The following is an 11226-nucleotide window of genomic DNA, read 5'->3' on the forward strand; positions in this document are numbered from 1 at the left end:
TGGGATCAATCATGCTGTTAATGTGAGAATTTTATTGATGGGTGATATGTAAATACCTCTATTAGCATTTTGAGTCTAAAAATATGTCTTGATCCTAAAGAAGTCTCATAACCTAACTCATAGAAATTTTTTTTATAAAACAAAAAAAAACTTATTTGTAGATTATTACTGTTTCACGTAATTTTGAATCAAGTCTCTACTATTTTTTTGTTCTAATTGAGCCCTTTAAGTTTGATCAATTGAATTTTTTAATCTCTAAATGTTAAAATCCTTAAATTTATCCTTTTTTAAAAAATGTATTTTTATTAAATGATTATTTCACTTTGGAATTAATTACATAATTCTTATAACTCAAAATTTATATAATTAGATTCTCTTTTAAATATTTTTATACATATAGAATTGTTATAATTAAATTAATAAAAATATAAATAGTATATTAAATCAAATTTTATTTTATTTTTGAATTTTGGCTAAAAGTATTACATTAAATTTTCTAAATTTTTTGTGAAATTTGACAATTTATTATTAATTTTAACTTTCAGGAATTAATATATACTCTTTCTGTTTAAAAATATAAGACATTTTTAATTGAATCTTACCTTCAATAAAGTAGTTACTTATTTTTAAACTAACCTTCTTTGTTTATATTTACCCTTATTAAACATCTTATATTAAATATAAAGTCATTCACATTTTTGAAAGAAAAAAAGTAATGATTATACCTCAAAAAATTAAAAATATTTTACATTTTTTAACATCAAACTTCTTAAAAAATATTTATATTTTTGAATGGTTTTTGAATGGATGAGGTATAATATATCAAACTATAAGAATTTGATTAAAATAAACTAAACTATAAAGATCTAATTCAAAATTGAATTAAACTGAAAAACTTGGAGATATATATTTTCTATTAAAAAAACAAATAAACCTCAAATTTCCTTGCCCTCTTATCCACGTGGACATACAAACTTATCAATGCTAAGTTTGAACCCCCGAACGTTTTTTAAAAAAACGAAGGTTGTATTATTTTTAGAACAATTAACTATTGATTCAACTATCTTTCTGACTCTACCAAAGCCCCATTTCCCTAGATCAAAAAAAGACCCATTTCTTTTCTTTTCTTTGATTTTATACTTTTTTTTTTTTGTTTTGTACTCCACACATCAAGGAAGCCAAATGATCCAATCGCCTCTACTAAAAGCCCACCAACAAACCCTTCGGCGTGAGTAGTGTTATTTGTTGTTACTGACAATGTCTTTTATCAAATAATCTGTAATTTGATAAATTTTGAAATTGATTAGTTTATATTGTCAATGTCAAATACACATTTAATACTTAATAACATTATGTAAGTAATAAATATAATAATATATTTGGGTTAGAATATGTAATTTTGATTATATTTTATATAATGAAAATAAATATAATACATCTTTTAGTATCAAGAAAAAGCGATGGGGTAAAATCCAGAAACCCACACAGACAAAGACATTTATTCGTTTTGGAACAGAGTTATGAGAGGAGAATAATTGAAAAATAAATAAAAAATTAAATTAAATAATTTAAAAACAAATCAAGATCAAATATGAATTATTTAGATGAAATTTTCTTGTCTCCAGCTCATTCTTCATTCTATAGATGCTTCAGTTTTTCTGGCTCGAGTTCCTTTTATTTTATTTCTCATTCTCATCTTGGTGGGCCAGTGAAATTTTTTTAAGAAAATGAGTTTTGGGTTAAGAAATTGTATTACATAGACCAAATTTGGCCCAATTGATAAAACATTCGGCCCAATTGAACTTATTCAATTGAGCCCAAACTTGTGTCGGTATAGTCCTTGATGGTAGCCGACCCGGCTTATCAACCTGATTAAATATTTAAATGTAATGGAATTTGGGTGGGAACAGAAAGTGGTAATTTTTTTATTTCACAAATATAAATATATTAAAGTGACGGGGAAAAAAATTAAAATTTCCTATTTATTTAAAAAATTATTATATAATATTTAAATATTGAAAAGAAGCACTAATTTTCTTTAGCCTTTCTCTTTTCTCTTTGGATTTCTAGGAAGACCAACCCAAAAGAAAAAGAAAGTGAAAAAATCAATCTTACGGAACAATCTATCATAATTGTGTTTTTAAATCTCAAATGCACTTTATTGACCTTGAAAATTACATTTAAAGACCTAATTTAAAGAGTTAATGTAAGTTTAAAATTACAATTATCTTCTACCATTAAAAGTTAGTCCAAATTTTTGAATTTATTATAAAATTCTAAAAAGGGTTCTAAACTCATATAAAAAAATTCTTACAAAGACTAATTTTAAATTTATCCTTACAATATAATCATTCATCAACGTAATCAATGTAAAACAACCTCATGAATCAATACAAAAAAAAAAAAAAAAGCCAACCTCGTGAATAATGGGATTCATCTTAAAATCTATATGAATACATAAGATTAATTTTAATTTTTAAAATTGATTATAACTTGTAATCTTTGGAATAGTTATAGGTTTTAAAATATGGTTTTCCTTCAAATAAAAAAATGGCAATGGAAAAATCATTGAGAGAATGATAGATAAATCTTTTTATATAAAAAAATGATAATTTAATCTCACGAAATGTAATAATAAGGTTTCAAGAGATTTCTTTAATATTAAATTTATGTATGAAATTACTTTAGTATCATTTTGCAATTTAGAATGTTATAATTTTTTAAATTATTTTAATCATTAGTGAAATTAAACTTTTGAATGTTTATATTAAACTTGAAAACGATATAAAATTAGTTTAACTTTACTAATATAAAGTTATAATTTTTTAAATTTTAATCATTGGTGGAATTGAATTTGTAAATATTTATATCAAACTTATAAACCATATAAATTCAGTTAAACCTTGTTGATTCAAGAAAATTACTAATAGAAAATTGTGATTTTCTCAATTGTTTTAGTCATTGATGGAATCAAATTTACAAATACTTATACCAAACTTAAAAACTATATAAAATCGATTAAACCTTACTGATTCAAGAAAATTGCTAATAGAAAGTTGTGACTTTTTCAATTGTTTTAGTCATTGATGGAATCAAATTTATGAATAATTATACCAAACTTGTTAACTGTATAAATTAGTTGTAGAGGGTTATTAAAGTAATTTTATACATAAATTTAATCACAAAGAAATTCCTTGTAATCTCACTATCACTATCATATTATTGCAAGATCAATTGTCATTTTTCTATTTTAGATAGATTTATCTGTCATTTTTTCAAAGTCATTCTTAAATTATTATTCAATTGTCAACTGTTCATCAATTCAATATGGAGAATTAACTATTAAAATTACTTAACTTGATAAGAATGAGTTATATTGTATAAGAGCACAGATTTGAATCTCATTACCAATGTAAAAATCTCACTCGTGAATAATGTTTTAAGTACTTTGATTTTTATGTAATAATTATACTACAAAAATAAATAAAAAATCTAATTATATAATGATGTTGATTAGTTTACATGACCAACTTTAATTATTTTTACATACTTAATTTTTTAAGATGTTTTTATAAGATATTGACTTTTTTCCTTTTGAATTTGAAGTCTTGATGAACATCACCGTGTGTGTGTTTAAAAAAAAAAAAAGATCAAAGAGCTATAAAGAGAAATTTTTCTCCTAAAAATAAATAAAATGCATGTAGTGGAAAGCAGGTGATTATTATGCGAGGAAATAATAAAAAGGGCATTATTGGATACTCAATTTCCTTTTCATATGTCCCTTTGTCCCACATGTCCCCAACGTTTATGAAGAAATTATGGCTGGTGGACCCCCTTCCAACCTCACCAACAAATTTTCAAAATTAAATATAATTTCAATGGACATTTCAGATATAAAGAATTAGAATAACTTGAAAATAATAAATAATGTCTATTGTTTTCTTAATTTAAAAGCCAATGTAAGGAGATATCAATTTTGACATGTAAAATAAATATTATATGTATTCATGAGTGTTTTCTCTCTTTTGGCAGTGCAACCATGTCATAATATTAATATAATATCCTAACAAAATTTAATTCATCTAATTTTTTTAATTATGTATAGGTGTCTTTTTACTTGAAATAATTTTATTTGAGATAAATCAGACATTAAATATAGATACTTTTTTTAGCAAGTATTTTTTTTACACAAACTACTGATAAATTCAATTGGACTACTATCAAGCTTAATTAAAAGCAAAGGAAAGATTAATCTTTGATCCTTATAGTTTGACTTATTGTAACTCAATCTTTAAATTTTAACTCTTGCAACTCAATTTTTATATTTTTAATTAGTTAAACATTGATCTTTATATCTTAAAAAATAAAAATATAAAGATTAAAATTATGTTAAAATTTATTAATGATATTTTAAATTAATGGTTAAAACTATATGGACTAAGTTGTAAGAAATAATGTTCAGGATTAAATTACAATCAAATTAAAATTATAAGAATGAGTTACAATGAGTCAAAATTTAAAAACTAAGTTACAACTTAATCAAAACTATAGAGACTAAATGATTAATTTTTTGAAAAGTAAATCTTCCAAAAAAAATTAAATGAGAAGCACTTTAGGTAGATTTGGATTTTACAAATTACAAATATAGGTAACTCAAATGCTAATTCATAGTATTCTTTTTAAAAGACTCATTTTTTTACATTGGGTTAACTGTTAGCCTATGCCCTGATTGAATCTTTTGATCATTAAATTATTTCTCTGTAAAAATTATTTTTTTATAAAATAATATACTCTCTTTGTTAAAAAATATAAGAAATTTTTAACTAAATCTCATCCTCAATAAAGTAGTTATCAACTTTCAAATTAACCCTATCTTTTCATATTTATCCCTATTAAATACTCCATAATAAATATAAAGTCATTCATTAGTAGGGGCACTTTAAAAAAAGACAATGATTACATTTTAAAAATTAAAAATGTCTTATATTTTTTTAACATTTAATTTTTCAAAAAATGCGTTTCATTCTTGAATGGAAAAGTATATCTTTCGATAAGGGGGAAAAAACTATACAAAGGTAAAATCCTATTTTTTAAAGAAATATGTTTTGACCAGATTTGCAGAGAAATATTTCAATTTATTATTTTTTTATATTTATATATTTTGTTTGACTTATTTAATTAATTTATCGCTTTAAATTAAATAAACATAACATTCTCAGTTATTATTTTAACTCGGCATTCATAACTTGTAGTTGGGGGAGGTGGGGGTTAGGAGGTGGGCATGAAGGAGCTGTCGCTTCTCCCTTGGCTAATCATCATAAAAAATAAAGAATGAAATTAATAAATTGATATATTGCATATAGACAGAGACATGAAATGAGTTTTTGTTAAATTTGTTTATTTAAAACTCACATTATATATATATATATATATATTTTCTGTTTATATATTTTATTTTAAATGAATTAATTGTATAAAAATTGATACACACGCTTAATTGATGGAAAAGCATGGAATAGAATAGGGTGATACAGAATATAATAAACTTAAAAGATCATGATGATATATAGATTTTTTTATGAGTGTAGAGAAATGAAATAATAAAAAGATGAATATATATATATATATATATATAAGTTTTTATTGGAAATATAAATTAATGACTTTATATATAACGTGATTAATTTATATTTCCAATTTTTATAGAATGATGATTACAGTGGAAGAGAGACTATTTACATTATTATGAATTTATGATCAACCAAACATAAAATATATGTTTAGCCCTTATATTAAATAAAATTATAAAATATATGTTTACACTGTAACAATGATTACTATGAGAGAGATTATTTCTAGCAATCATAAAGGAATTGAAGCATGCAATATGAGATCTCTTGTGGAAGTTTATAAATGGTAACCACCACATGATGATTATTTATACTACATGCACTTGCAAAACACTGATAAATACTAATTAATTAATTAACTATTAACTAATTAAGTTAATATAAAACTCCAAAACTATCACTTTTAACGTGTAACAAACTTAGATTTTGATTTTTTAACTACTTTAGCTAATATAAAACTCCAAAACTATGACTGTTACAACATGTGTAACAAACTTAGATTTTGATTTTTTAACTACAATAAAGAAGTCAAAGTAACAAACTTTTACTCAAATTCTCATCACCTAACCGTCTAGCCTTAGGTGGGAAATGAGGGACTTTAAAGTCAATAAAAAGTTCTAAACTTGTGAAGAGGACAAAACAGAGAAGGTTCAAATCATTCAGATTCCTTTGCATTTCCAGTCATTAAGGTAATAACAAGAAATCTGATGTGGCTGCTGTTTGTTTTCCCGTGCAAGAGAGCTTGAGGAACACATCCTTGAAGACGAAATAATCTTTTGTTAAATCCCATAAGAACTTCGCAGATATAGTAAGAACAACAGTATTAAAGTTGACAGCTTTTATGGAAATTCTCCGTGTTCCTGTCATTGTCACAATTCTCTAATCTCATCATCTTAAAAGAAGGAGTCAATCAATCCACATCTGTAATTTGGGATCCGAACTCAATGCCTGAATTATGCATCTTCAGTTTCAAACAAGAATCTTCCTTTTGACTTTCCTCAAACTTCAACAGCATCATCAACAATCCTGAAATCCTTCTGCGGTATCCTTTTCCACATTTTGTGTTAGGAGAGAATGAGAAAATCTTGGGTTTACTACAGTGTTCATACATCCAACGGCTAAGATTGCAGCCATACACATTGAGCCAGCGTATCGATGCAATTTTAGCTGTCAAGTGTACAGGCACAAAAGTGCACTCAAGATACTTTCACAGAAAATCTACCCCTGATTGTCGTCCAAATTAATTTCTTTGATGTCACACATTGGATTTTACTTGATAATCTCTTCAAGCTTCCAAAGGACTTGCTTTATGTTTGGTCTCAATGAAGGAGAAGGAGAGCAACAAGACATGGCAAGTTGAAAATACTTGAGGATGCATTCTTCGCTAACTGGGCCACCATTTTCTCTGCTCTTGCTGAGAAGAATGTCTGGATGGTACAAATCAGAAATTCTATGTCCTAGCACAGCAGTTCGCATGAAATTTGGCAGATAGAAATCCTCATCAGGGGTTGGATGCTCATTGATAGGCTCCTTCCTTGAAAGCAACTCGAGCATGATCACGCCGAGGCTGTATATATCGGTCTCCTCACTAACATCCTTCATTTTGATCAGTTCAGGTGCCTTGTAACCCTGAGCAGCTGAGGCTTCAAGCATTTCTTGGCCAGCAGTAGGATTCAGGAGAAGGTGAAGGCTGAAATCTGAGATGTATGGCCGGTAATTGCGATCTAAAAGGATGTTTTTTGACTTGAGGTTACCATGGATCATAGGCTTCTGAAGTCCAGTGTGAAGATGCTCTAATCCTTTGGCTATACCGAAGGATAGTCGATATATCGTAGCCCAGTGGTAAAACTCGCCATTTCCATCTGCTCAAGGAACATTCTTGATCAACAAAGGAGATTCATATACACAAACCCTTAACAAGCAAATGCTTGACCAAAAGAATATATAGAAGACTAAAGAAGTGAAAAGTAGTAGGAATTGAAGAGTAAAGGGAAAAGACAAAAGGGAATGCAAATACATATTAGTCAGTGACAAAGCTATTTGAATCTTAACCATACTTGATAGAGATTTCAACTTTTGAATTTCACCTAAGTTTATGAATCAGACCAGAACATATAAGCAGATAAAGTACATGAACTAAAGAATAATGCCAGAGCCATTATAATGACAATAGAACTTAGCAATGCCAAAAAAAAAAAAAAGACCAGTTATGTTCCAATGAATCAGAAAACTGAGCACTAAGTTCAAATAAATGATTGATGGAGATGGCATCTCTCCATAGCAACATGTGTTTGGTTCCCATCGGGAGCACCTACATATAGAATCTTAAATACAATAGACCAATTGGGATGAACTCTTGCAACAATAGTTACTCTTCTATGATATGCATATTATATAACCCATCAAAATATTAATTCAAGCCACTTAATTTTTTCACTCAGTAAATAAGATAAGTATCAGATACTGAAGCTATCATGCAGCTAAGTATGATTTTTTTACATCTTTTCATTATGTGGACTTAATGATTCACTTTAAGATCTCTACAATTTAGAATTAAAAAACAGTAGGCAATGCTATGAATCCAAACCAAGTTCATTCCAAAAAGAATATAGTAAATAATGTTTACTTTGGAGTACTTGACTCTAGAAGCACTCTTGCTTCATATATATATATATATATATATATGATACTGTTCAACATTCTGTAACCTGATCAAAACTACCTGCTAGAAATTAACTGAATATTTTATAATCATTCAACACCAAGCACCCGTGGCATGTTCAGAAATATAGATCATGTTGATAAAATCAGGAAGCTTCCACGGAATGAGAAAGAGAAATTTCCAGGGAATTTAAACACCATGATCCAAAGGAGTAAATGAAAAAAAAAAAGGAAAGAGAATGAATCAGTGAATCAGGTACCTCTTATGAACTGAGTGAGATTCCCATGACCATAAAAGGGGTGAACAAGAAGCTTCTCACCCCTTGGCCCAGTGTAAAACCCAACAAGAGGAACCAAATTGGGATGCCTTATCCCTCCAATCATTCCAATCACATCAACCAATTCTTCATCCCTTGTAGTGCTTACTGGCCTCAAAAATCTCAGAAGCCTCACTGCATTGCATCTCTGCAACAAGGCCTTATAAAGTGTACTATAATTGGATTTTCCAATTACTTCCCCTGGAGCTTCAAGAATGTCACATATTGTGAGGTTCTCACCTCCTCCGAAGATCACCAAGTCCTCTTTCTGCACCGTATCTTCATGTTTGAATCCTGGACTTTCTACGTCTTTAACCTCATGGGTTGCTCTTCTTTTGCTGTAAAAGAAGATATAAAAAACAAGAATTGAAACTGATGCAGCGAAAGTTAGTCCAAGAAGAAACATAACCATGTGGGTCATCTTCAGAAGATGAAAATCTTTTGATCTCTTTGTACTAGAGTAGTGAGTGTGAACTCACAGAGACTTTAAAAATTGAGGTAATCTTAAAAAATTGGGGATTGAAGAAATAGGGAATTAGGATCTGGGTGTCGTTAGAAAAGCTAGAATGAGTTGGTTTGGATGGAAAATGGGCTTAATTTTCCCGGAAAATAATATCCATTCAGAAAATACAAGACAGAAAAAGAAGAACACGGATTAGAATTCTGCTGAGGGCGGAACCCAAGCTGATGGAAGGACAAAAAAAATTAAAAATTGGGATCTGGGAACCACCTGGCTTTCTTGGAAAACTGGTTTAAATTTCCCCAGAAAAAAAATATATATATATATATTCGTACTGCAGGTATATCTAGAGATTAAACAATGAGGCAAGAAAACTTTTGGAAAAAGGATCTAGGTATAGCTAAACAACTGAAAGACGCTTGTTTCGACGGAAAATCAGCTTAATTTTCCCGGAAAACAGTATTCATACATACTGCAGATACAGGACAAAAGGGAGAACATGAAGTAGAACTCTGAGGTGGAACAAAAGTTGATCGGATGTATGTAGAGTTCAGATAATGGGGGAAGAAAACTTCAGAAATTAGGATCTGGGTAATACTAGAACAACGGAACTGGGTTAATTTTCCCAGAAAATAAAATCCACTCTGCGAGTACAGGACAAATAGAAGAACATGGAATCGAACTTTGTGGGGTTGATGGGAATATCTAAGAAGGTAAAAAAAAGTGATCAATTACTGGAGCAGAAATGGACGTTGGAGTAAGGGACGGAAGGCGCAAGCATTTGGCAGTGTCGCAAGAAAACTACGATGGAAGAACATACACTGATATACGCACTGGCCAAGCAGGATGACAGATCAAAAGCCATGTGAGGCTCCATCTTATGTTGACTGTATTGTCAGTGTTTCTTAATTAGATTACGTATTTGCCCCTCAAACTTGTTTGTTTTTAAAGTTTTCTTAACTTGTTGGCGGTTGGTCATAAATTGATTAGATTATGAATAGCAACATATTATTATTATTATCATCTAAATTTTTTATTATATTATGGACAATGATGGTTATAAACTCAAAGAGATTATTTATTTTAATTTTCTTTTCATTCTTCTGTATTTGGGAATTTCGTCATCTATTTAATTTTTGATATATATATATATAATAGTTATTAATATTCCCAAGCCATGAATATTATGATTTTTTTGGTCATAAAATAATATGATTTATTTAAAAAGAATCCTCAAGGAAAAATATATCTATTTTTGAGTAAAAATGAAATAAAAAATGTATATCTAAAGCCTGATTTTATTTAAAGTATGATAATTATATAGTAATTGTTTGATAGGTACGAAAAAGTTCATTTAATATTTAATTATATATTAATTTTTAATTTTATTAATTTTTTAATAGTAATTGTTTGATAGGTGCAAAAAATTTCTTTTAATATTTAATTATATATTAATTTTTAATTTTATTAATTTTTTAATCCTATAATTTTGAAAATATGGTAAAAACTTTGTTTTTCCTATAACACCACTAAATTACTGGATGAAAAAATATTTACATAAAATGAAATTTATTTTTCTGTAATAGTGTCAACTTTCAACCACCTCATCATATCCATGTTAACCAGCAAGGCAATCATCATAAGTTGGTCCTAAGGAAAAACAAAGCACCAGCAACGACATTAGTAATGTTCATTTTTTAATACCCGAAAAAACATGAATATAGTAATTAATTGGAACTAACTTAAAGGATAGAAATAATTAAAATGATGAACAAAAGTTGGTTCAATTAAAAAATATTTGGCTCACAAATAAAAAAGTCATGGACTTAAATTTCTCTGCCAATGTAAGCAGTACATTTGGCTCAAGGTGTGCAAATTCAACCCCTCAATTTGGGGAAAATACAAGTAAAATATATTAATTTGTTGTAACTTTATACCCTTACTCTTAATATTTTATACCTTTTAAATTAAATAAAAAATATTTAAATTCTAAAGCTTATTACATATGTAATACTTTAATAATCGAGATAAGATATGAAGAATATATTTTCATAAAAGAACATATTAACATATTTTAAATAATTTTCAAAAAAGAAAAATGGTGAAAGTCTACTTATGTTATTATAATTTTAGTTTTAGTGTAATTATTAATTTTTTA

The 11226-nt window shown here is 27.7% G+C and overlaps 1 protein-coding gene across 1 annotated transcript; it reads right to left on the reverse strand.

Moving 5' to 3' along the window:
• Positions 1 to 6113: 6113 nt before the first annotated feature.
• LOC129316866 (putative kinase-like protein TMKL1) lies at positions 6114 to 9895 on the reverse strand. Its single transcript, XM_054961234.1, has 2 exons — positions 8552 to 9895; positions 6114 to 7492 (listed from the first exon to the last, which is right to left on the reverse strand). Exons 1-2 carry the CDS (start codon positions 9027 to 9029, stop codon positions 6900 to 6902), a joined length of 1071 nt encoding a protein of 356 aa, XP_054817209.1. The 5' UTR covers positions 9030 to 9895; the 3' UTR covers positions 6114 to 6899.
• Positions 9896 to 11226: the final 1331 nt, after the last annotated feature.

Source organism: Prosopis cineraria, unplaced genomic scaffold (assembly GCF_029017545.1).
Source record: "Prosopis cineraria cultivar Desert tree isolate PC_DT_omini unplaced genomic scaffold, ASM2901754v1 PC7, whole genome shotgun sequence".
Classification (NCBI taxonomy): domain Eukaryota; kingdom Viridiplantae; phylum Streptophyta; class Magnoliopsida; order Fabales; family Fabaceae; genus Prosopis; species Prosopis cineraria.